Source organism: Microcaecilia unicolor, chromosome 3 (assembly GCF_901765095.1).
Source record: "Microcaecilia unicolor chromosome 3, aMicUni1.1, whole genome shotgun sequence".
Lineage (NCBI taxonomy): Eukaryota > Metazoa > Chordata > Amphibia > Gymnophiona > Siphonopidae > Microcaecilia > Microcaecilia unicolor.
In genome coordinates, this window is record NC_044033.1 from 74,122,676 (window position 1) to 74,150,564 (window position 27,889).

Sequence of the window (27,889 nt, forward strand, 5' to 3'; positions counted from 1 at the left end):
GATCTAATACCAGATGTTGTGCCTTTAGTTTAAATGAGTTTTTGTCTATGGACCGTTCATCCAAGGTTTTGGGAGTAATCTTGGATTCTTCTTCGTCTATGGAGATTCAAATAAGTCATCTTTCAAAGAAAGTATTCTTTAGATTAAAACAGTTAAGAACTATGAGCTTACTTTATCTTGAAACTCTTTTTGCCTTCCTGGTACAAGGCCTGATATCAAAATTAGATTATTGTAACGCATTATATCTTGGCATGTCAGTTAAACTACAAAAAAAAGATTATAATTATTGCAGAATACAGCCTATCTGTTTAAAATTTAGACAAAGTAAGTTTGATTGAGTTACACCATTGCTGAAGAAGATCCGTTGGCTTCCAAGTCAGGCTCAAATAATGTTTAAATCTTCCTGTATTGTTTTTTAAATAACATAACATCTGGTCTTATATCCCGCTTATACCTTGCAGTTCAAAGCAGGTAACAGCAACATCAAGAGCCAGTTAAAAAGAGTGACAATTAAAATTATGGTTAAAAATCTATTTATAGCACAAATTTTTGAAAGAGTAGAATCTTAATATTCTCCCTAAAAGACAGATAAGAATGAGATAACCGAAATGTCCTAGCAAATTATTTCCAGTGACTGGCGGCTTGAAATGCCAGTGTCATTTCAAACATTTTTAGTCTTTTCCTTCCTCTTGGCAAAGGAGAGGAAAACACAGTACCACATGGTTCACCTCCATCTGAATCAGTTGTATCTTGTTTGTTCTATTATTCAAAGCAATCCTAGATCAGAATGCAAGTTACTTAATTTTCCATCTTTTAAGGGAGTCTGGTTTTAAACAGTTTTACAAACATTCTTTATATATCAAGCCGTACTAATGCGGAACAATTTACCTGATTCGATCAGACAGATTTTCTCTTTTGCTTCCTGTTGTAATATTATTTATTTATTTGTATCCCACATTTTCCCACCTATTTGCAGGGTCAATGTGGCTTACATTATGTCGCAAAGGCGGACACCATTAACAGAATATAAAATATTATTCATGATAAATTAATTTTTGTCCCTTTGGACCTTGTTTATAATTTTTTTTTTATTGATTATGTTGTAAGTCATCATTATGTGAGCCGCTTTCCACATTTTTGGAATAAGTGGATTATAAATACCATGATTAGATTAGATTAGGTATCAATAAATATAAAATGAAAACAAAAGAAAACAGCACCAAGAACCCAAAGAACCAGAGGTAAGTTGAACAAAGTTTATTCAACTTAGAAATTGCATCCAACATGACCATATTTAGCTCAAATGGGCTGCATCAGGAGACATATGGCATCAAAATGGATACTGTTCACTCGAGTAAGAGCAAGCAAAGGACCTATGCATGTTTCTCAACAGGCATTGCAATGGCGTCTGACTGTTAAAAGGAGCTTGATAACACTGCTCTGAGGAAGTGACAGTTGTATCTTAGTTTTGTTGCTGTTACTTGAGCGAACATTATCTATTTTGCTATTACAGTACAGTCTTGATTATCCAACCTTCGCTAATCTGACCATCTGGCATAGCCAACAGACACCCCCTTCCTCCCATGATGTTATCACGCTGCTAAGAAGTGCACAAGGGAAGGGGAAGGAAAATAAGACTTGATATACCGTCTTTCTGAGGTTTTTGCAACTACATTCAAAGCGGTTTACATATATTCAGGTACTTATTTTGTACCAGGGGCAATGGAGGCTTAAGTGACTTGCCCAGAGTCACAAGGAGCTGCAGTGGGAATCGAATTCAGTTCCCCAGGATCAAAGTCCACTGAACTAACCACTAGGCTACTCCTCCACAAGTTCTCTTCTGGTTTTCCAGCTTTACATGCTGCTGGTTAGTGCTAACAATACTGTATTTTAAGTACAAGTACTTTATGCCTGTTCTTTATGCATAAAGTATGTTTTCCGTGCATTTTTTTGAAGGGTTACCATTGATTTCCGTATTATCCAACTTTTCACTTATCTGACATTGGCTCTGTCTCATTTACGTCGGATTATCGAGACTGTACTCTATATGCACCAGCCTACATGTCAGACCTGATAGACCTACCACCCAGGAATGCCAAAAGATCATCCCACACATTCCTCAATCTGCACTACCCTAAATGCAAAAAGGTCTAAAAAACAAACCAATGCATGCATCAAACTTTACCTACTTAAGCACACAGCCATGGAACGAATTGCCGCACAACTTAAAAACGATTTACGAACTAACGAACTTCCGCAAACTGCTGAAGACCCATCTCTTTAATAGGGCATACCATAAAGATCAACCAATGTGAACACACACAACTCCTTCTAATATATTCAGAATTGTCTTACAATTCTTGCTTGTAATACTATTATTTGTTTTTATCATTTTCATATTGCCTAAATACCTCTGTAATCACTAAATATCTATTTTCTAACATCTTTCCACTATTCAAGATGTATTGAACAGTCGCTTCACATCCACCCGATCCATTCCACTCATTATTTTATACACTTCTATCATATCTCCCCTCAGCCGTCTCTTCTCCAAGCTGAAAAGCCCTAGCCTTCTCAGCCTCTCTTCATAGGAAAGTCGTCCCATCCCCACTATCATTTTCGTCGCCCTTCGCTGTACCTTTTCCAATTCTACTATATCTTTTTTGAGATACGGAGACCAGTACTGAACACAATACTCCAGGTGCGGTCGCACCATGGAGCGATACAACGGCATTATAACATCCGCACACCTGGACTCCATACCCTTCCTAATAACACCCAACATTCTATTCGCTTTCCTAGCCGCAGCAGCACACTGAGCAGAAGGTTTCAGCGTATCATCGACGACGACACCCAGATCCCTTTCTTGATCCGTAACTCCTAACGCGGAACCTTGCAAGACGTAGCTATAATTCGGGTTCCTCTTACCCACATGCATCACTTTGCACTTGTCAACATTGAACTTCATCTGCCACTTGCACGCCCAATCTCCCAGTCTCGCAAGGTCCTCCTGTAATCGTTCACATTCCTCCTGCGACTTCAGACAGCCCAGAACACTGCAGCTAGACTCATATTCGGTAAAACAAAGTATGAAAGTGCTAAACCCTTACGAGAAAACTACACTGGCTCCCACTTAAAGAACGCATCACGTTCAAAATATGCTCCTTAGTCCACAAAATCATTCACAGAGATGCACCAGCCTACATGTCAGACCTGATAGACCTACCACCCAGGAATGCCAAAAGATCATCCCACACATTCCTCAATCTGCACTACCCTAAATGCAAAGGTCTAAAAAACAAACCAATTCATGCATCAAACTTTACCTACTTAAGTACACAGCCATGGAAAGAATTGTCGCACAACTTAAAAACGATTTACGAACTAACGAACTTCCGCAAACTGCTGAAGACCCATCTCTTTAATAGGGCATACCATAAAGATCAACCAATGTGAACACACACAACTCCTTCTAATATATTCAGAATTGTCTTACAATTCTTGCTTGTAATACTATTATTTGTTTTTATCATTTTCATATTGCCTAAATACCTCTGTAATCACTAAATATCTATTTTCTAACATCTTTCCACTATTCAAGATGTATTGTAAGCCACATTGACCCTTCAAAGAGGTGGGAAATGTGGGATACAAATGTAACAAATAAATAAATAAAATAAATAAACTCCGGGTCAATTTTCAGTAAACTACTGAATGCCAAATGTAGCTGACAGTCTAATTTTCAGATGAAAGCTTAGTCAACTAGATTCAATTAAAACATCCTAAAGCTAGACAGCTAAGTCAGGAACTGGGAAGGTTATTTGTTTGCAAATTGACCCCATAAGATTTTCTGTCTTTCCTTCACTGAGAAAAGAAAGAGGTTTTTCCTTTTGCTAACACGTTCTGCAAAATAAACAGGTCCAGAGTTCAACGAACATGAAAACAAGAATCCTATTTACAGAGGCCACTCTGCTTCCAAATCCAAGGATGAACATGGAAACGGGATTAAGGGGAGGCACTGCACACACAAGCAAAACAAAAACACAGGTACATCTAAGGTCACCCTGATATTTTATTGAAATGTCTCCTTTCCCATTCTAGCAAAGGCTGTCAGAGCGTCATCCCTGGATCACCTTTCATGTGGGTCATCAGAGTTTATACTTTTTACCCAGCAAAGTCTGTAATACCACTTTTGCTCAGGAGTTGAGAAGCTCTCAGGTTTCGGAGCAACAGAAGATCCAGGGTTTAGAAGGGGAAGGCAGTAGAAGAGAACTGGGCAAGAAAAATTACAGTAAGTTTCAAAGTTACCACCTTACCTTTTTTCCACTGTATGTGCTTGCAAACACATTTTTGTAAGCACGTATTCTCCAACAACAATATAACAGATATCATTTGGCACTTTCTTGAAAAACTCCTGCACTAGAAGCCAGAATAATCTGTTCTTTCAAGCTACTCAGTCAAAAAATCTATTTCTCAGCTCTGATGGATCAACACTACATTGTCTTATTTATTATCATAATTATTAGTTAGATAGCATTATACAATGCTGAAGATCAGCAGCAAGCTTAAAATGCCCCACCCACCAAAAGTTCACAACCTAAGGCCTTGTTTACTAAGCAGCGTTCTAGGCGCGTTAACATTTTTAACGCGCATTAACCGTGTATGTGCCTACAATATCCCTATAGGCGCCTACATGGTTAGCGCACGTGCTAATTGTAGGCGCGTTAAAAACACTAACGCGCCTTAGTAAACAGGACCCTAAGTTTAAACACGTGTTGGTTATGTAATTTGCTCCAAGTCATACAGAGAAAATTGAACTAGGATCTCCAGGGGATCAATATTCAAAGCAATTCAACTGAGCAGGAGTGGATAGGTAGGTGCAAGCAATTTAACTGGCCTGCTGCCCTAGGTTAAATCACTTGTGCCTGCCTATCTGCTGATATTCAGCTGCACTTACCGGATAGTGCCACTGAATGTCAGCACTAACTGCCCCTGCACTATCAGGCAGTCTATGGGTGGAGTTTGGACGGAGTCTGGGTGGGGCCAGAACTTAACCAGTTAGCGGAGATATTCAGACTGTTAACTGGTTAGATAAGCGGATAAAGTTAAGGCAGCAAAAAGGCTCTCCTAACTTAATCCACCAAGCTAATCATGCACCGGTCTGATTATCGGTGGGTGCCTGGATAACTTCTGGCTGATCGCTGTAACCAGATATTTGATGCAGGAGCCCAGGTCTCTAAGATATACCCTGAAATCCCAAAGAAGACATCTTGCAGTTCCTTCCTAGCAGTAGCACTCCGAGGCCTACTTGGCTACTAAATGTTTATGGACGTCTCCTCTAAGAATTTGTCAACCCCCTTTTAAACCCAGGCATGTTAGATGCCTTATTCCTGTAATTCCCAAACTGAGTTCTGTGAACTCTTTCCAATCAAATCAGGTCTTGCATACCACTAAAATCCCCTCACAAGGGTTCAGTGGGTTTACATAGTGAGTGTAACAAAGCTCAGACTGTTAAAATGGAAACTATAAAGTTAAAGAATCTTATAGGAAAGTCTTATGAGAGATAGGGAGAGACCAGAATCATGTTAAATGTTATAAAACAGACTTAGGGAATAGGAAGGTTTTTGGCCTCTTCCAGAAGCTAAGGTAGATAGATTCTGTTCTAATGGAGATAGGTAGCGAACTCCATATTGATTCTCCTTGCACTGGGAATAGAGAGTTGAAGATCTTATGATTACCGGATTGCCTTATGAAACTGTGTTACTAGAGTCAGTTGTTCTATTAGTCTATTGGACTGGGCTAAACATAGTGAGGCCACTTTAATTAGTAGATCTGATGTAAAACCCAGTAAGATTTGAAAGACTAAGCAAGCAGTTTTAAACCTGATTCTATCTGATATGGGAAGCAAGTGATGTTTGATAAGAAAAGATGAAACACTAGTATATCTATTCAGTTTGAATATTAGTCTGGCAGAAAGTTCTGTAGTTTCCTCTAATGCATGATCTGTACTTTCCTCTGATATTGACACTTGATACCAAGAAATAAGATGTTGCAATAATCCAGGTGTGGTAGGATCAGCATTTGTACCAGCACCACAAATACTTTTTGATCAAAGAGTGATCTGACTAGACGAAGCTCCCTCATTTTGAATATAGATGTCTTCCACAGCTGGTTAATATGTGAGGAGAATGTGAGTGAGGCGTCAAGTAAGACCCCTAGTACTTTACTGCAAAGTTTTGACCATTGGACAATGTTATTGAAGCTGGGACCACAGTTCTCTGATTCCAGAACCATAGTATCTTGGTTTTTTGCTCATTCAGTTTTAGTTTGTTGGTCAAGGCCCAAGTACTGACAGTATTCATGCCTGCCACCACTGTCTGACTTGGGTCTTTATTTGCAGAGGTCAGTGGTAGGAGAAGTAGAATGTTATCAGAATATGATAGTAATAGCTCATTGAGTCTCAGATGTATTGTGCTGAGAGACGACATAAAGTAATTGAACAGGATGGGTGAGAACAGGGAACTTTGCGGAATTCAACAGTTAGGCGTCCAGTATTCGGAGAGTTGCTTATTTTGTTTGACAGAGTAGCTTCAGTTTGAGAGGAATTTGCTGAACCATTTGAGAACAGTGCCAGTTGTTCCTATCTGGTCCAGGCGTTCCAGAAGGAAGGCATGGTACACCGCATTGAATACTGCAGAAATGTCAAACTGGAGCAGAATCACTTGAAAGCACATTTTTGAAAGAGGATGTCCATCTTTCGACATAAATCAGAAGATGGACATCCATCTCCCAGAGATGTCCAAACCGATATAAATGAAACACGATTTTGGACGTCTCCAACTGCAGTCTGTCGCAAGGATGTCCAAATTTCAAGGGGGCATGTTGGAGGCGAAGCGAAGGCGGGACTTAGGCGTGCCTAACACTTGGATGTCTTTGACCCATAATCGAAAAAAGCAAGGATGTCCCTTATGAACACTTGGAAGTTTTCACCCAGACGTGGTTTTTTTTTTTTTTTTACAAATAAGGCACAAAAAGGTGCCCAAAATGGCCAGATGACCACCAGACAGAATTGGGGATGATCTCCCATTACTACCCCAGTGGTCACTAACCCTCTCCCACCCTCAAAAAACATCTTTAAAAATATGTCATGCCAGCCTCTATGCCAGCCTCAGATGTCATACTCAGGTCCATGACAGCGCATGAAGGTCCCAGGAGCAGTTTTAGCGGGTACTGCACTGCACTTCAGACAGGTGGACCCAGGCCCAAAACCTCCCTACCTGTTACATTTGTGGAAGAAACAGCGAGCTCTCCAAAATCCACCACAAACCCACTGTACCCATATATAGGTGCCCCCCTTCACCCGTAAGGGCTATGGTAATGGTGTACAGTTGTGGGTAGTGGGCTTTGGGGGGCTCAGCACACAAGGTAAGGGAACTATGTTCCTGGGAGCATTTTATGAAGTCCACTGCAATGCCCCCTAGGGTGCCTAGTTGGTGTCCTGACATGTCAGGGGGACCAGTGCACTACAAATGCTGGCTCCTGTGCCGGATACTTCTGAGGACGCTCTGAACTTTGTGATGCCGAAGAGAAGGGGCCACCCATCCTCCGCTGCCCCTCCATGACAGAATTCCTCATTAACTCAGCCTACTATACAGAATTACCTTCAGAGAGCCCAGATACCCATGACATCGGGAGAGAACCCGCTTGACTGCCCGGGTGTGAATGGAGACCTGGGTTGGAGCTGTTGCTCAGCCCCGATGGAAGAGCACCTCCCCCGCAACCCTCTGGAACCAGTACTCCAATGCAGGAATCCACTGTACCGCAACCGAGAAATGGTGCGGATGAGGGGGAAAAGGAAGAATTAAGAACCGCAGAAGGTGCTGGCCCTATAGAAGAACCAGGCAACCAGAGGGAGGAAGAAACATCCGCCATTATGCCAGAACAAGTGGAGACTTGTGGAGAAACACGGATACAACTTTCTTCATCTGCTGTAACAGAGGTAAATTTTCCAATATTTGAAAAACCTAAGGAGGTGACACTTGATACTCTTTGGACTTTGATTGTGGATTTGGGGAAATCCTTAAATCCACAAATAAAACAATTTACCCAAGATATAGCTAGTCTAGATCGATGGGTGCAAGATACTGATATCAAGGTGGAGTCTTTATTGAACCAACATAAGGAAATGGAAAAGAATTAAAAGATTTACATTTATACCAAGAGACAATGATAAAAGACTTGACAACACTTAGAAGGAGAAAAGAAAGTTTTGGAAAATGTGACAAGGAATAATAATATCAGATTTTTGAACTTTCCTAAACAATTTGGGATATTACCAATAGAAATGCTACAAAAATATATTAAGGAGATATTAGGAGTTTCAGAGGAACTAATTCCCCCATTTACACAAATATATTATTTACCTTCAAAAAGTCAAATATCTCAGAATAAACCAGATCTGGATGTCTCGATGATATTGGAAGCCTCAGATAGTGATTCAGTAATTCCATCTACATTGATAGCTACGGTGGCTCTATCACCAGACAAGAACTGGTTGATAAGAAAGACTATTCTCTCAAAACAGAGAGAAGAGCTTTCTCGGATTGAAGGTTCAACTCTGATGTTACAAAAGAAACGCAAAAACGCAGACAGAGGTTCCTAATGATGAGACCAGGTGTACTCCAATTAGGTGGAACTTTTTTCGTCAAGGGAGGAGTGGCCTAGTGGTTAGGGTTGTGGACTTTGGTCCTGGGGAACTGAGGAACTGAGTTCAATTCCCACTTCAGGCACAGGCAGCTCCTTGTGACTCTGGGCAAGTCACTTAACCCTCCATTGCCCCATGTAAGCCGCATTGAGCCTGCCATGAGTGGGAAAGCGCAGGGTACAAATGTAACAACAAAAAAAAAACCCTTCAAGTGTGTAATAAAGTATCAGGCAAATAAGTATGTATTCTTTGAAGCTTCACAACTCTCTACTTTTTTGGCAGCTAAAGGGACTTCGGTGGGTATTGGAATATAGCTCTTATTAAATTAAATGGGGGTATTGTATAGAAGCACTGACACAGTTTAAGTTTCCTCGTATAATTTCTTTAAATTATATCCATAGTCATCCATCTTGAATCTCATAATTGTGGACTTCAGTAAACTGGCTGTGATATCACTTTAGATTTTACTTTCTATATTATAATATGGATGCCAAAGTTTAATTTCTTGACAAGTATTTGTTTGCTTGTTTTGTTTAATATAAATCAATAAATAAATAATATAAAAAAACAAATGCTGGCTCCTCCCACGACCAAATGGCTTGCATTTGGACGTTTTTGATATAGACGTCTTTGGTTTCGAAAATCGCCGAAAGTCAGAAACGTCCATGTCTAAGGACGTCCAAATTGGACGTCTCTGACGGTATTTTTGAAACGAAAGATGGACGTCCATCTTTTTTCGAAAATATGGTTTTCCCCGCCCTTGGAGTTTGATGTTTTGCAAAGACGTCCAAATTGCTATTTGGACATTTCTTTCGAAAATGCCCCTCTTGGTCTCCTTTACATAGTTGTTGTTTGACATAGAGGCATATTTTCAAAGCACTTTGGGAGGCTAAGTTCCATAGGTTTCTATGGAACTTTGGGAGGCTAAGTGCTTTGAAAATGAGCCTCATATGTAGTTAGAACTAGCAGCAGGGTTTCTGTCCTGTATGCAGGTCTGAAACCAAATTGTGAGCAGTGTAGAATATTAAATCTATCCAGGTATAAGGAGAATTGCTTGCTGATGTAGGTTTCCAGTATTTTTGTGAAGAGAGGTATATTAGCCACTGGATGATAGTTTGCTGCCGATGATACGTCAAGAGCAGAACCCTTCAGCTGCGGTGTAAGAATGATTTTGCCCGTCTGAAGGAAGAGAGCCAGATCTTAACAGTTTGTTGAGTCCATTTTGCAACCAATGGATAGCCTCAGCCAAGATGGATGGAAGCATTGTTGGTCTAGGGAACAGTGAGCTCGTATTTCCCTAGTAGCGATCGGACTTCCTCAAATGTCAATGGTTGAAAGGATTCCCAGTTCAGGTCAGTCTTGTGATCTTAGATTGGAGACTCCTTGGTGATTGTAGTAGAGTCGCAGCTCAGTCTGTTTACCTCGTTTGGGGTGGCTTTAGATAGCTCGGTCTGGATTTCAATGATCTTATTTGCGAAGTGATCAGCTAGCTATTGTGCGGAGGGGCCTACTTGATGCGTAGAATCACCACACTTAGTGGAGGTTAAGCTTTTGACTAATGAGGATAGTTTTTTGTTATTGAAAACCTCTTGTCCTATTAGATTGTTGTAGTATTGCCGTTTGGAATCAGTAACCCTCTCTTTATAGCACCTGAATGCAGACTTCCATTTAAGATTGTTAGATATGTCTTTGTTCTTTCTCCATTGTTTTTCAAGGTGTCAACATTTCTGTTTCAGGTTGGTTAGTTCTTCTGTAAACCTTGGAGAGAGTCTCGTTCTCTTGACCTTTTTAGTAGTGAGTGGAGCGATTTTGTCCAGCACTGTCATCACCTTAGTGTCCTAGATAGATTTAATCGAGTCTTGTGTAGGAGTACAGGAGGTAAGGGAGTCACTCAACTCCAACCAGAAGATGGCATCATTGATTTTACCTCTAGTGGGTATGAAGTTGAATGATTTGTGTTTGTTTAAGCTCAACATACAGAGATCCATGCTAAAGTCGAGTTGGAAGTGATCTGACCAAGGAACTGGCTTCCAATCAAATGAGCTGATTAATCCAGTGGGATAGGAGAACATGATGTCTAACATGTGGCTTTATTCATGAGTAGCGCCCTTTGAAAAAAATAGTTAGCTTGCAGTCCTTCAGTAAAAATTTGAAATTGTGGACACTGATGTTCTCATCATTCTCCAAGTATACATTCAGATCTCTCAGGAGGATGAATTTGGAGAACTAGGACATGGCAGAGGAAATGATCTCTAAGAGTAACTGTTCAGCTTTGGACCAGGTCCTAGGCAGACGGTAAATAAAGAGTAGGGCAATATGACTTGCCTCCTTTGAATCATCACAGAATTTGAATAGCATGTATTCTAGTTCAGGGGAGACCCCTGAGCTGACTAAAGAAACATGGAAGAAACTCTTAGAAATGAGTGCAAGTCCACCACCTTTTTTACCCTGTCTTGGAGAATTAAGAATGTCATATCCGGGTGGGCATAGGTGAGGTAATATTGGGCTGTTAACCTCTGTGACCCACGTTTCTGAAATAAATAACAAGATCAGATCTGAGGAGTCCAGGAGACTGCCGAGTATGAGAGTTTTGTTCCCTACCAACCTGGCATTGATATAAGTAGCGGGGACAGGAGTGAGCTCAGGCTTTGAATCTAAAAAGGAGATATGTTTGTTTAGGTTCAGAAGAGAGCAAGATTTTTTAGCTTGTCGATAGTGTTGAGGTGCGGAACGAATGTAGTATGTTTTGGACCTTTGGTTTTGGCCTGTGACTGTGTTGAGGTTCTGAAGGTATATATCGGTGGTGTCCAGTGGGTGTCTGTCATTAAGGTTAGAATGTTTCCTACCCCAGGGTTTTCTAGAGGGATTATAGATCACAGGGATAGGGCTATGCTCAGAGCCATCTTGTGAGTTGCCACCTAAGATGCCCAATAGGATTAGACAGAGAAATCTGAGCATGGTGGTAGTTTTGAGCCGATGTGGTGGTAATTTTTGAGCTGGTTGGTAGGCTGGATCAGTGTAGTAGGAAGAGAATAGCGTCTCTGGGATCAGTAATTAGATCCTCCATGGCTTGCAAAAGTCTAGCTCAAGGTGCTGTTGCCGGTCAGGTCTATAGGTGGGGCTGGGACTGTAACATCACCAGCGGTCTCTGGTGGGGGAGTTGTCAATGGTTAGCGAGAGCTTAGTGACTCAAGTGATACGAGAAGGAGTGCCCAGTCTGGGTGGTAGTGTCAAAAGCTTAGCTTTGGATTCCCTCGAACAGTCACATGAGGAATTCATGTTGGGTAGTCTCATGAGGATAGATTGCTTTTCCATGCAGGGGGAGAGAGTAGCAAACAGAAAAAAGAAAAACAAAAAAAAGGGTGGGTGTCAGGATGTGTCAGGCCTTAGATTCCTGTTCCTGTGAGCTGCCTAGAGCAGAACCAACATTTGCCTAGTTGATCACTCTCCTCTGGTCTCGCGTGTCTTCAGTGTTGCAATGGTACTTAAGCTGACACTCACCCGGATTGCCATTGCAAGAGCTGCAGAGCCCTCGGTGCTTGTTGTTCCTTGTACTGCCTTTGATCAACCCGGCGGGGACTCGAAGAAGACCGATGTGGAGATCATCTGGAACATAACAGGTTGGTCTTTTTAATTTTTGAGTGAATTCTGGAGTCAGCTACGCTGCTGTTCTCTTCATCAGCTGCTCTCTATCGCAGTGGCCTTTCTGTGTGCAGGGAGCGGCCGGAGAAGCAGTTGGTTCAAAAAATAGAAATGCATGCCGCCGTTGGGTTTGCACCCTTCTAGCCACTCACAGCTCTCAGGACCACACTGTTTCCGGTCTCCTCTGCTCGTCGTTAGCCCTGACCCCTGCTCTGCTGGGTGATCTCGACCGTCAGAATCTGTGGAGTCATGGCCCAGTCTCCCAAACAGGTTGGCCCCTTCTAGGTCAGGAGGACTTGTCTCCATAGGTCAGAAAACGGCGGTCTCATTGCTGACTGCCACGTGTGCTGGCAGCAGCGCTTCCCTTGCTCCATCTCAGCAAGGGAGATTTCATTTTCTGCCTTGCCACCGCTTGGGGGTCTCCTGGACTAGGTCAACCCTCTCCACTCCTGATGGCACCACTTAGGGCCATCGGCCGAGGTTAGGATGTCTGGAGTTGGCCAGGGACTCAGGAGCTCATTACAGAGCTGCCTGCTGTGCGGCTATCTTGCTTCAGGGGTTCCGTGTCAGTTGGGGCAGGAGCGATCATCAGTCGCTCCTGCCCATGCCAGCTCCACTGACAAAATGGCTTCCCATGCTGGTTCCAAACTCAAAATAGCTGCAGAGATCTCCAGTGCCAGTCTCGCAAGACTGCTATGGGTGGTCCCGGCAGCCATTGGAGCAGACATGAACAGGAATGACTGGGGATTGCTCCAGTCCCCTTTAGACCCACCAACAATACAGTAGGACTGGGGGAGCTTACATGTGGTTCTGAGAAAGGAAGAATTTTCGTGTCAGGAGGGAAGGAGTGGCGTTCCTCAAAGGGCGTGGCTTCTACTTATATAGAGAAACACATAATACTATAAGTTATGTGTCACATTTAGTTGCATGCATTTATGTTTATTATTGAAATAGCATAAGTAGTCATGCCTAAGGGGGGACGTTATCAACATGGGCTATCATTAAGATGTGCTAATGTATTGTTTATCCTGGATTATTAGTAACTAGCTCTCATTGCACAAAAACCTATCTTAATGCTAACCTACATTGGTAACTGTGCCCCTCAATGTAGGCGAGTTAGGGCTGACTTATGTTGATATTCTGTCATGGAAATTACATATGTACTTGCTGTTATAGAATAGGCTCACAGCCTGCATAAATTGGATGCCTACATTGTGGTGCTCAGTTATGGATTTGACCCGTTACCCCTAAGGACTAGATTCTATATATGCCTAAAAATTCGGTGCTGAAATGAAATTCGCCTAAGTGCATGCTATAAAGTACGCCTTAATTTAGGTGTACTTTATAAAATAAGTCTAAATTTCCATGCATTTTACAGAATAAGCCGAGCGCTGGTTCATGCAACTATATTTAGTCACAAGAAGTTAAGTCAAGTAAATCCTGGTGTAAATGCTGACGCCTAAATTAGACGTGGACTGGGTGTATTCAATAACAATGCGCATAGATGTTAGAAACGCCAATGACCCGCCCATGGCCACTCCCCTTTCAACTATGTGATTTAGAATTTATGTGCATCATGTTATAGAATACACTTAGACAGTTCTGCGTGTAAATTCTAATTAATGCCAATTAGTGTCAATAATTGCTTTTTAATTTTCAATTATCGGTGCTTATTGGCTTGTTAACTAATTAGGTTATATGCATTGTTATGGAATACGCTTTGATTTCCATGTGGAAATCTCAGCGTGATATATAGAATCTGGGGGTAACTGTATAAAGTTGCATGCCCAATTTTTTACTTAGCTTGCAAATGTTGCGCTCAAGTTATAAAATAAGTTCAGCTGCACATGTAACAATGTAATAATGAGCATTTAAATGCAGACGTGCTAGTATTCTATAATGACAGTTTGACACAGAACTGCCATTATAGAATTGATGCTTAGCGCCCAAATGTTTGGTGCCTAACTTTAGACGACCTTTCTTGAATTTACCCCTTAGTGCCGAATTCTATATATGGAGCCTAAAATTAACACTCACTAGGTAATTACACCTAAACGTATTCTAAATACCACATGTAAATCTACGTGCGGTATTTAGAATACGCTTAGGAGTAGTTAATGCTACTGAATCTACACACGTCCATTTATGCCAACAAAAAGCCGGTGTAAATCCCTGCACGTAGATTTACGTGCTCTTGCCCATATTATATAACAACGAATGTAGATTTTGGAACACCCATGAAACGCCCATTTTCACGTACCTTTTTTATGCCTGCGCGCATTAGAATTTAGGCGCAGTACACTACAGAATACGTAAATTCTAATTTTTGCTAATTAATGCTCGTTATTGCTTGTTAAGATCTGTTAACAATGCTAACAGCATGTTAAAACAAAATCTATGTACGTAGTTATAAAATATGCCTAGATTTACATGCGGAATTGTGCATAACTCTAGGCACGCTATACAGAACCCGGGGGTTAATGGGTAAATCTCGATTCTAAAGAGTTAATTACCTGCTGAATGAGAGATCTGGCTTCTTCTGATACATATTCTGGCAAGTTCAGAGAAGTATGGGTGTTAATTCCCGCTGGATGGCAGTCAGCCAGAGCCTAAAACAATTGATCAAGAACATTTATGAGTGACATCATAAAGTTATTTCTACGAAAGCACAGAAATCTCACCACTGAAGCTTAACTATTGCACGTAAAGAGCAAATCATTTACAGAAGACACACACATGCAATCACAGAAGCCCATCAGTAACCTCAAAGTCTTCCCTGGCAAGCCTGTTGATTGTAAGGAAATGGGCACACACCGATACATACATACACACACACAGTGTGCCACTAACAGAATCTTGTGGTTAAGTGTGCACAAAAGAAAAAGAGGTGAAAATAGAAAACCATGAACACACAATTAATCTTCTGATAAAGTCTTAACTGGTGTTTACAAGCCAAGAGCATGTTGTATACACTAAAACAAATTCAGAGGTGAGCACTTATTTCCTGGCCTAGCTGACGTGTGAGCTGCACAAGAGATCAGTGTTCAAGTTCGAGTGTGGTGATCAAAGAATTAGTTTCTTTTTCTCCCAGTTAACCTAGATGGAAAGGTCATTAGAAAATCTGCATGAGCTGTGTGTTTGGTGGCAATTTAAGAACTTCACAGTTTGCTGGGATGTTGCTAATCGGTATTATTTCTTCATTCATACCCAAGAGGTACAATTCACAGTAGCTACTTTGCAAGAAAGATATAAGCAGAGCACAGAGGGGGAGGCAAGATGAGCACCCAGAGGACAGAATCACAGAACACACTAGAGAAAAGGAGGAAGAAAGATTTGTTTTCTTATGATTCATATTGGTTTTCACTACCTTCCCAGAGAGAAGTTCAAAAAGGACAGCACCAAGACTCCACCAGTCGCAGGCTTCGGTTTCTTTAGTTATACCGCCAATTTCTGAAAACAAGACCTTGTTCTCATTAACATTGTTTTTTAAGTAACTTTTAAAATTAGCAAAACCTTACATACAAGATCACTTTTCATTGGCAAAAGGATATGCAGGGCATGCAACATAAAATTTGTGCTCCTAAATTCTACAAGAGACATGCTTCTTTAATCTTCTGGTTTCTGAAAGCCAAATTCATGCAGCACTGCCTTCCTTCATCACAAAGGTCTGGAAAATTTTTCAGTTTTTGAAACAATAAAAAAAAAAAAAGATGTCAATGAATCCAAATATAGAAGTCTTCTCATGCTGTGAATGTCAAATAAACCATTACCCTCCACATTATTTAAAGGGAAGCGTGTTCATTGGCTGAAGTTCTGCCCTGGCATATAGACACAACCTAAAGGGTTCTATTCATTATTAGTACTGAGCTCTACAGAATGCCACACGTATGCATGTGAGAAGAATATTTAAGATCGTTCATGTGTGGGACTCTTGGAGGGCAATTTTAGAACCAGCTGCCTAAGTGGATGTGGCTGGTGCACATATAAACAGTGTCAGTTTTAGAAAAGGAAAGCACATATATGCTATTCTTTCTAAAACTGCTGCTTATATGTGTCTAGTAATTGTAGGCACATATGCAGCTACTAGGATTTTCATTTATATTTTGCATTTTACAAAGTGCATCTGTAAACCCTAAACTCTGACCAACTATGCTCCCAAGACGCCTCACTTAGGCCCCCTTTTACAAAGCTGCGCTAGCTGCTGCCGTACGGCAATGCACAAGGACCCTTCATAGTGAATGGACTGTGTCAGCATTACCGCATCGACGGCTACTAGCTCTGCTTTGTAAAAGGGGGTCTTAACTGTTTATAAATATAAGCAGGCTCATTACTTGTGCATACTTTCATACATGTATCAGCACACTAATTTAGAAACACTTCCTTCCATGTGTAAGACTGGATTTTACACATGGAAAACCTTTCTATGCTTACTTCCAATATCTATTACAGGATCCACCTACTGACAAAACAAGATGTCTGTATGCTTTAACATATCAAAGAATGGCATCTTTCGACAACTGCTTGGATTACATTTCTTCGCTGATATAAAAAACTATTTAAATGTTTCTATGCAAGAACAATGAACCTCCCTGCTAATTCCAAGGGAGAATTAGCAACTAGACTCAAGAGGTTAACTACAAATCAACTGTTCTGAAATAAATTACAACTGAAATAGTAAGAGGCAATATCTCAATATTTTCTCTGTCAGGCTATCAACAGGAATAAGAAAAAACAGCTTGAAACAGCTGAAGCTTGAACAGGAGGCAATGACTAAAGGGTGGCCATGGTGGAAAGCTCAGACTAAAAAACAATGCCTCAAACCGAGGATAAACTATATTTGAAATAAATAAGTCCAAAAGTCATGATCATGATCTTCTATTAACCTCAATCCAACCTGCCTGAAGGCAGTATGTCCTGAATATAATATATGAAGATATATTAGGTGGGAAATATAATAATCAAGACCTGTATGTCAATTGATTCTATTATACCAGAAGGTCTCAATCCAATCTTCAAGGACAAACTGGCCAAGTATACAGGATATCTACAATTAATATAGAATAGTAATGTCCTATTATGGATTGGTAACTGGGTAAAGGATAGGAAAGAGTAGAATTAAATGGGCCATTTTCCCAATGAAGAAAATAATGGAGTATATTCAGTACAGTTCATGTCTTAATAAATTAGTTAATCTAGTTGAAACCAGCCTCTTTGTCACTTTTGTTGCTCCAGAACAACATGGCTATCCTGTAGAAGTGTGAACTTATTTGTTAATGATAGGGTCAAAGGAACCAATATGTGAGGCAGTCAAGTTTACAAATGACATAAATTTTTTCAAAGTAGTTAAAACAGAGGCAAACTGAAGAACTGGATATCTAAACATCAAATAAAATGTAATGTGGATAAGTGTGAAGTCATGCACAAAGCGAAAAATAATCTTACTATGAATATTGTGTACAATAGAGAATGACAGGGGTCCCAAGTTTGTCCCCATTCCCATGGGCTCTGTCCCCATCTGCACAAGCCTCAAACACTTATGATTTTATATTTAAATCTTTTTATTAAAGTATAAAAAGTAACAATATTCTATACAACTGTTGTTTATAAATCACAAATAGAAAACAAGAAAAACAATGAGCAACTATAATAACCCCCCACTACCACCCTCTACCCTTCAAACCCCAAAGAACCCTAATTCACCCAGGGGTACTACTACTTCTATAGCGCTACTAGACTTACTGTACAAATTAACATGAAAAGACAGTCCCTGCTCAACAGAGCTTACAATCTAAATTGGACAGACGAACAGACAGCTAGGGGTGGGGAAATTGCAGTGGTAGGGGTACAAAATACAACCCGCTCTGTATGCCCTAGTAGGGGAGAAATATGCCCTATGAAGCACTGCTATAATTAGGGCATATTTCTCCCCCGCTAGGGCATACAGAGTGGGTTGTATTTTGTACCCCTGGGTGAATTACTACTACTACTACTACTACTACTACTACTACTACTAACTAGCATTTCTAAAGCGCTACTAGGGTTACGCAGCGCTGTACAATTTAAACATAGAAGGATGGTCCCTGCTCAAAGAGCTTACAATCTAAAAGACAAGAGAACAATCTAAAGACAAGTGAACAATCTAGAGGACGAGTGAACAGTTAATCTGATAGGGTGGATAGATTGGGGCATTCTATCTATCTTGAGCGGTTAGGCGCCGAAGGCCGCATTGAAGAGGTGAGTTTTAAGCAGAGATTTGAAGATGGGTAGGGAGGGGGCATGGCGTATGGGTAAAGGAAGATTGTTCCAGGCATAGGGTGAAGCAAGGCAGAATGAGCGGAGCCTGGAGTTGGCAGTGGTGGAGAAGGGTACTGAGAGAAGGGCTTTGTCCTGTGAGCGGAGGTTACGGGCGGGAACATAGGGGGAGATGAGGGTGGAGAGGTAGTGAGGAGCCGCAGACTGAGTGCACTTGTAGGTAAGGAGGAGGAGCTTGAATTGTATACGATATCTGATCGGAAGCCAATGAAGTGATTTGAGGAGAGGGGTGATATGAGTATATCGGTTTTGGCGGAATATAAGACGTGCCGCAGCGTGCTGAACTGATTGAAGGGGGGATAGATGGCTGAGTGGGAGGCCGGTGAGGAGTAAGTTGCAGTAATCAAGGTGAGAGGTAATGAGAGCGTGGACGAGAGTTCTGGTGGTGTGCTCAGAGAGGAAAGGGCGAATTTTGCTGATGTTGAAGAGGAAGAAGCGACAGGTCTTGGCAGTCTGTTGGATATGCGCAGAGGAGAAGGAGGAGTCGAAGATGACTCCGAGGTTGCGGGCAGATGGGACGGGGAGGATGAGGGTGTTATCAACAGAGATAGGGGGTTGGAGGAAGAGGAGAAGTGGGTTTGGGAGGAAAGACAAGGAGCTCGGTCTTGGACATGTTCAGCTTCAGGTGGCGGTTGGACATCCATGCCGCGATGTCGGATAAACAGGCCGATACCTTGGCCTGGGTCACCGCGGTGATGTCAGGTGTGGACAGGTATAGCTGGGTGTCATCAGCATAAAGATGATACTGAAAACCATGAGACGAGATCAGCGAGCCCAGGGAAGAGGTGTAGATTGAGAAGAGAAGGGGTCCAAGGACAGATCCCTGGGGAACTCCAACAGATAGTGGGATGGGAGTGGAGGAAGATCCATGGGAGTGTACCCTGAAGGTGCGGTGGGAGAGATAAGAGGAGAACCATGAGAGGACAGGGCCTTGGAACCCAAAAGAGGCTAGCGTGGCAAGAAGTAAATCATGGTTGACAGTGTCAAACGCGGCGGAAAGATCGAGGAGGATGAGGATGGAGTAATGACCTCTGGATTTGGCCAGGAGCAGGTCATTGCAAACTTTAGAGAGTGCTGTTTCTGTCGAGTGCAGAGGGCGAAAACCGGATTAAAGTGGATCGAGGATGTCATGAGAGGAAAGAAAATCAAGGCAGCGGCTGTGAACGGCGCGCTCAAGTAATTTGGAAAGGAAGGGTAAAAGAGAGATGGGGCGGTAGTTGGAGGGGCAGGTAGGGTCAAGTGAAGGTTTTTTGAGGAGAGGTGTGACAACGGCATGCTTGAAGGTGTCAGGGACTGTTGCAGTGGAGAGAGAGAGGTTGAGGATGCGACAGATGGCGGGGGTGACAGTATGGGAGATAGTGTTGAGTAGGTTGGTGGGGATGGGATCAGAGGAACAGGTGGTGCATTTCGAGGAGGAAAGAAGGCGGGAAGTTTCATCCTCGGTGATCTCAGGAAAGGAGGAGAAGGAGACCTGGGTAGGTTGGTTGAGGGAGGGGGTTAAAGGGTGAAGGGGAGGTGGTGGTTTGGTCGTGAACTCAAGGTTGATCTTTTGCACTTTGTCGCGGAAATAGTCGGCCAGTGATTGAGGAAAGAGAGAAGGGGGAGTAGGAGCGGGGGACACTTTTAGGAGGGAGTTAAGGGTGGTGAAGAGACGACGAGGGTTGGAGCTAAGAGAATTGGTCAATTGGGTGTAATAGTCCTGTTTTGCACGGAATAGGGAGGAGTGGAGGGAGGATAGCATGAATTTCTAGTGGAGGAAGTCTGAAAGGGTACGAGATTTCCTCCAGAGGCGCTCAGCGGATAGGGTGCAGGAGCGAAGGTAACGGATGCAAGGAGTCAGCCAGGGCTGGGGATTGGTGCGCTTTGTGGGACGGGAGATGGATGGCGCGAGGGTGTCCAAAGCAGAGGAGAGAGCGGTATTGTAAGCGGAGACCGCTTTGTCGACAGTTACGAAGGACGTGATGGAGGGGAGGAGATTAGAGATAGTAGATGATAGGGTGGAGGGGTCAATAGCCTGGAGGTTCCTGGAGGTGGTGGTTAAAGTTGGACAGGGTGGAGGGGGGGGGGGTGAAGAAGTGTGAATGTGATCAGGTGATGGTCGGAGAGAGGAAGAGCTGAGACGTGGAAATTGGAGGGTGAGCCGGAGGAGGAGAGGACGAGGTCAAGACAATGTCCGTCACGGTGAGTAGGGGTGGTGGAGCACAGCTGGAGGTTGAAGGAGGATGTTAGGGTGAGGAACTTAGAAGTATGGGGGTCGGATAGGTCATCAGCATGTACGTTAAAGTCTCCGAGAATGAGGGACGGAGATGAGGGGTCAAGAAAGACAGAGAGCCAAGCATCAAAGTCGGTAAGGAAGGAAGGGAAGGATTTATCCGGGGGGCGGTAAATGACTGCCACTCTGAGTGGTAGCGGGTAGAATAGCCGGATGGAATGTGCTTCAAAGGATGGGAAGCAGTGAGATTGCGGTAGGTGGAGGGGTTGGAAACTACAGGAGGGTGATAGTAGTAGCCCAACGCCTCCGCCGCGGCCGATTGGGCGGGGCGTGTGGGAGAAGAGATAGCCTCCATGGCAGAGGGCTGCAACTGAAGCAGAGTCTTCCGAGGAGATCCAGGTTTCGGTTAGGGCGAGCAGTTGAAGGGAGCGAGAGATAAAGAGATCGTGGGTGAGAGGCAGTTTGTTGCAGACTGAGTGGGCATTCCACAAGGCGCATGAGAAGGGGAGGGAGGAGGGGGGAAGGAGGGGAATAGAGACGAGATTGGAGACATCCCGGGATCGTTCACAAGGATAGGATGGGGAGAGGTGGGGAGGACCCGGATTAGGGTTAATGTCTCCTGCGGATAGCAGGAGGAGGAGCAAGAGAGTGCGGAGGAGGGTGGGGGAGGTCGGGCGACGAAGGCGACGAAGACGGGGTGTACTTAGGAGGAAAGGGGATGGGTTAATGGCAGGAAGGAAGTGCCGAAGGTTGAGAGCCAGGAAGGAGGAGGGGGACAAGAGGGATGGTGAGGTGAGGGATGGAGGTGAATAGGGTATTGCGGTGGCGGGCAGGGTGGGAGGGCAGCGGGTAGTTCTAATGGTAGACAGTGGGAGTGGGGGGGAAAGAAGATTAGGAAGGGACAGGGCAAGGAAGAGAACATGGACAGGGGCCATAGGTAGTGACTGAGGTGTAACAGGTGACTATATAGTGACTGAGGTGTTGAGCAGTTAACAGGTGTTAATGGGTGAGTATGTAATGACTGAGGTATTAAGCAGATAGATAGGTAGATAGAATTAGGGTTCTTTGGGGTTGGAAGGGTAGAGGGTGGTAGTGAGGGGTTATTATAGTTGCTCATTGTTTTTCTTGTTTTCTATTTGACTTATTCATCCACAGATTAAAAAATCATTTTTTAATCTGTGTATGAATAATAAGTCATCAGCAATCTCACCTATCGGTAGTACTTGCCCTTTCCTATCTTGTGAATAGCTTCAGTCTTGAGGGTGACCTGTATAATACATCAATGTAAATACATTTTCCTTTCTTTCTTACCAGTTTAACCCATAGTGCTTCTTCCTTACCTCATATGTACTGCAATTCTGTTACATTAATATTATTCTTAACATATAATGCCTCTCCTTCACCCTTTTTTCCTACTCTGTCCTTCCTGAATAGATTATAGCCAGGTATAACTATATCCCAGTCATGATCCTCCATGAACCACGTCTCCGTGACCACTATTAAAACCAAGTCTGTTTCTATCATTGTAGCTTCGACTTCTAGAAATTTGTTTCCCATACTACAGGCTTTGGTATACAAGGCTCTCCAGATGTTACTCTTTTTTCCCTTTTCTATAAAGGTATTTGATGTCTTAACTTTCTGAGGGTTATTAATGACTTTGGGGCTTTTCTCACCCATCCCTGCAAATTAAGCCCCATTAGTACTTTAGACAGTCTGTTACTGAAGACACCTTGTCCCTTCCCTGAAAGATGGACACCATCACTGCTCAGTAGCTCTTGGAAAATCATCCCATGGCCTAGGAAACCGAAGCGCTTGTGTTGGCACCATCCACGCAGCCATACAATCAGCTCCAGGATGCAAGCTTCCCTCATTTGGTCTTTACCGTCAACAGGAAGAATCAAAGAGAACACTGCTTGTGCACCTAGGTGCTTCACCCTCTGACCCAGAGCCATTAAGTAAAGTTCAATATGTTCACTATGATACCTAGCAATATCATTTGTGCCAATATGGATGATCAACAAACTTTCTGCTACATCTCTAATCAATGGATCCTCAGGAGCTTAACCGAGATTGGATAGCAGAGCCAGTAGTGGGAGGCGGGGATAGTGCGGGGCTGACTTATACGGTCTGTGCCAGAGCCAGTGGTGGGAGGCGGGACTGGAGGTTGGGAGGCAGGGATAGTGCTGGGCAGACTTATCCGGTCTGTGCCAGAGCCGGTGGTGGGAGGCGGGGATAGTGCTGGGCAGACTTATACGGTCTGTGCCAGAGCCGGTGGTTGGGAGGCGGGGATAGTGCTGGGCAGACTTATACGGTCTGTGCCCTGAAGAGCATAGGTACAAATCAAAGTAGGGTATACACAAAAAGTAGCACACATGAGCTGTCTTGTTGGGCAGACTGGATGGACCGTGCAGGTCTTTTTCTGCCGTCATCTACTATGTTACTATGTTACTATGAATCTTGGCACCAGGCAGGCAGCACACCTCCCTGGACATTATGTCTAGTCAGCAGATGGGTGCCTCAGTACCCCTCAGAAGAGAATCACCAATCACCACTACCTTTAGCTTCTTGTTGGCTATTGATCCAGCGACTTTGGGATTGTTGATCGTTGTTTCCGCCTGTTCTTGAGATGTTTTCAGCTCTTCTGTTTCCGGGGCTGCAAACTGATTCTTCAGTTCAGCAGAAAATGGAGTTAGGGGGTTGATTTTGCAGGATCTGGTGACATGTGTCCAGATGTCCTCTTTCTTCATAAGATCTCTTCTCCCTTTGCTGGAGATCCAAAATGTTTCAAAATGCATCTCCGGGATGAATTTCTGGTTGACACAGATGCTTCTTAATCTTGCCACCTATTCTTCTAATTCTTGCACTGGTTGACACAGATGCTTCTTAATCTTGCCACCTATTCTTCTAATTCTTGCACTTCTTTCATGAGACATTCAATGTGCATACATTTACCTCATGAAACCAGATCCTTGCCTTAGACCAAGCATTCAGTATGGCCAGAGGCAGAAGCTGTAATGCAAGCAGCAGCTTTAGGCACACAATGAGGCATATTTTCAAAGCACTTTGGGAGGCTAAGTTCCATAGGTTTCTATGGAACTTTGGGAGGCTAAGTGCTTTGAAAATGAGCCTCAATGTTTCTTTGCCATACTTCAAGTGAAGGAGCCAGAGCTGCCAAGAGTCAAAGCTGGGCCCAGGGCAAACCCCCCCCCCCCCCCCCCCCCCCCCCCCCGGGACCTGCTTACTTTCTTTTTTTATGTTTAATCTCTTTTAATGATTTTTTACATTTATATCATAACATAAATTTTAGAAATATATGAAAACTTTTACATGAAAATAATTCAAAATTAATCTAGAAAATTCCCCTTAATTTAGTCCACTATATATTGATCCAAGTACTAGGAAAAAAAATCTTACAATATATTATCATTGAAGCGGTAGGGAGCTGACTAAAACTCACAACCGACAGCGTAATTATCCAGCTGATGCTTCCAAGGAAACCTTTGCCCTTTCTTTAGAGGTAATAAATTCTAGCAATTTCGGGGGATTAAAGAAAACATAATTAATCTTTTCAAGAGACACAAGACACCTGCAAGGAAATTTTAACTCAAACAAACCTCCTAAGTTGAGGACTCTTGGTTTATATTCCAAGAATTCTCTCCTTCTTTTTTGTGTATCCCTTGCTAAATCAGGAAAAATTCGAATTGTAGCCCCCAAAAATAGCTCATTAATGTGACAAAAATAAGAACGCAAAATGCTATTTCTGTCCAGCTCTAAGGCAAAAGTCACTAACAGAGTAGTTCTTTCCATTACAACATCTAAGGAACTTTCCAGAAAGTCAGTTAAGTTCATATCACCCTGTAGTTGTTCATTAGAAGATCTTGAAATCCCTGTTATATATTGGGTCCTAACTATGGGAATCCGCAATATTTCCCCAAAGTACTTCTTAAGCATATCTAATGCAGGTATTAAAGGTTTCTTCAAATGATTTTAATGGGCAAATTAGTTGGTCAATAGATAAACTTACTGAGATAATGACAAATTTGGAAATACTCATAAAAACAAAGGCCACAAACCAGCTGAATTTTGCATATCATCCTTGTTCGTAAATGGCCATTATGGAAGATTCTAGACATAGGGAAGTTAGCTAAATATACCGGAAGATTTAATACCGGAAGATTTAAAAATTCCTTCTAACCATGTGGTTAGAGAAAGTACTGCATGTAGCCGGTATGAAAAAGCTTAACTGGCTCATGAAACATAAACCATGGAGATACTATCAGACATGAAACCCTTTACTACATTCCTCTTTTTGATTATGGGTTTATCTATATTCTCTAGTACTATATTTATTTAATTTCAGGATTTGCTATTTATTTTATTTGCTTATATGATAGATCTATATCAGTTGCTCTATGAAGAGTCTGACGTCAGTGCTGGGGAAAATGGTAAGAGGCTATTATCAAAAACAAAATTACAGAGCACATCCATGGACATGAAATACTGAGACCAAGTCAGCACGGCTTTTGTGTGGGGAAATCTTGCCTGACCAATTTACTTCAATTCTTTGAAGGAGTAAACAAACATGTGGACAAAAGGGAGCCGGTTGATATTGTGTATCTGGATTTTCAAAAGGCGTTTTGACAAGGTACCTCATGAAAGGCTGCAGAGGAAATTGGAGGGTCCTGGAATAGGAGGAAATGTCCTATTGTGGATTAAAAACTGGTTGAAGGATAGGAAACAGAGAGTGGGGTTAAATGGGCAGTATTCACAATGGAGAAGGGTAGTTAGTAGGGTTTCTCAGGGGTCTGTGCTAGGACCGTTGCTTTTTAATATATTTATAAATGATTTAGAGATGGAAGTAACTAGTGAGGTAATTAAATTTGCTCATGACACAAAGTTATTCAAAGTCGTTAACTTGTGACAGGATTGTGAAAAATTACAGAAGGACCTTACGAGACTGGGAGACTGGGCGGCTAAATGGCAGATGACGTTTAATGTGAGCAAGTGCAAGGTGATGCATGTGGGAAAAAAGAACCCGAATTATAGCTACGTCATGCAAGGTTCCACGTTAGGAGTTACGGACCAAGAAAGGGATCTGGGTGTCGTCGTCGATAATACACTGAAAACCTCTGCTCAGTGTGCTGCTGCGGCTAGGAAAGCTAAGAGAATGTTGGGTATTATTAGGAAAGGTATGGAAAACAGGTGTGAGGATGTTACAATGCCGTTGTATTGCTCCATGGTGCGACCACACCTTGAGTATTGTGTTCAATTCTCGTCGCCGCATCTCAAGAAAATATAGTAGAATTGGAAAAGGTGCAGCGAAGGGCGACTAAAATGATAGCGGGGATGGGACGACTTCCCTATGAAGAAAGACTAAGGAGGCTAGGGCTTTTTAGCTTGGAGAAGAGACGGCTGAGGGGAGACATGATAGAGGTATATAAAATAATGAGTGGAGTGGAACAGGTGGATGTGAAGCGTCTGTTCACGCCTTCCAAAAATACAAGGACTAGGGGGCATGCGATGAAACTACAGTGTAGTAAATTTAAAACAAATCGGAGAAAATGTTTCTTAACCCAACGCATAATTAAACTCTGGAATTCGTTGCCAGAGAACATGGTGAAGGCGGTTAGCTTGGCAGAGTTTAAAAATGGGTTACACGGTTTCCTAAAGGACAAGTCCATAAACCACTATTAAATGGACTTGGGGAAAATCCACAATTCCAGGAATAACATATATAGAATGTTTGTACATTTGGGAAGCTTGCCAGGTGCCCTTGGCCTGGATTGGCCGCTGTCGGGGACAGGATGCTGGGCTCAATGGACCCTTGGTCTTTTCCCAGTGTGGCATTAATTTCCATTTGAGTATTAACATACACCTCCCTTCTACTTTGCTCCTTTTTTCTTTAAGGTTATATGTTACAGTTCTAGCTTTGTTTTGATGTACTTCTTTGTTTCTTAATACTATTACATATTTGAAAATGTTATTTTATATTATCGAGAAATTGCTTTAATATACATCATTCCTTTTCTACAAGGTTTTTCTTCTGTTTTTTCATGATGGTGCTATTGCCTTTTTCTTTTTGAGTAATCTAAGATTTAAAACATTTTGTGGTTATTTCACTGCAAGCTTTGTAACTGTTTCACTGCTGGTTGCTGTCAGTGAGAATGAGTATCTTAAATTGATAACAAAACTGAACTGGGAGCAGCAGTCTGATTCTTTTACTGGCTTCTTGCATCTAATATACTAAAAAAGTTTTTACTATATGTTTTTGCCTCCAACTCAATCTTCTTTTTAAAGTCTCTCTTTGCCTTCCATATCAGTGCTTGCATTTGACTTACCCTTCCTTATGCTTTTCAGTTGGATCCTTCTTCCATTTTCTGAACGACTTACTCTTTAGGGATCTTGCCAGGTACTTGTCTGACCTGGCTTGACCACTATTGGAAACAGGATATTAGGTTGGATGAACTTTTGGCCTCTCCCAGTATGTGTCAGACCTGTGAGTTCTTGTACCAAGTAGAGTGCTGTCAAGCTCGGAACTAGCACCAGGTTTTGCTTGGTGGCTGGACAACCCCGGGTTTCACCTGCGCTGACCACTGTCCCCCAGAGGTTGAGCCCCTAGGTACGGGCAGCCTGCAGGGCTTACGAGATGGAGCAGGAAGTGGGGTGATGAACATGACGGCCAGACAGGCAGCAGGCAAGAGAGTGATCCAGGTACAGGCAAGGTCAGGAGGCAGGCAGTAGACACAAGAGTAATCCACGTACAGGCAGAGTCAGTAGGCAGGCAGCAGATACAAGAGTAATCCAGGTACAGGCAAGGTCAGCAACGAAGAACAAAGTAGAGGAGCAGCACACTACTGAGCAAGTAACACCTACCAAAGTAGAAGATGAAGCAAGGAGTCTAGGGAGAGCTCAGCTGATAAAGTGCTTGTGTCTGACATCAGCAGGGAGAAGGGGCACAGCCATAGGAGAAGAGTAGGGGAAGCAGGAACCGGAAGACCAATGTGGGGAAAAAAGAACCC

At 42.5% G+C, this 27,889-nt stretch overlaps 1 protein-coding gene across 3 annotated transcripts in view; it reads right to left on the minus strand.

Moving 5' to 3' along the window:
• Positions 1-27,889, minus strand: part of RPS6KC1 (ribosomal protein S6 kinase C1) — a 335,059-nt gene that overhangs the window by 32,169 nt on the left and 275,001 nt on the right. For all 3 annotated transcript variants that reach the window (XM_030196044.1, XM_030196043.1, XM_030196042.1), the window contains 2 exons: positions 15,714-15,796; positions 14,860-14,955 (listed from right to left, as the gene is read on the minus strand). In XM_030196044.1, coding sequence (XP_030051904.1) covers positions 14,860-14,955; positions 15,714-15,796 — 179 coding nt within the window. The remainder of the gene's footprint in view (positions 1-14,859; positions 14,956-15,713; positions 15,797-27,889) is intronic.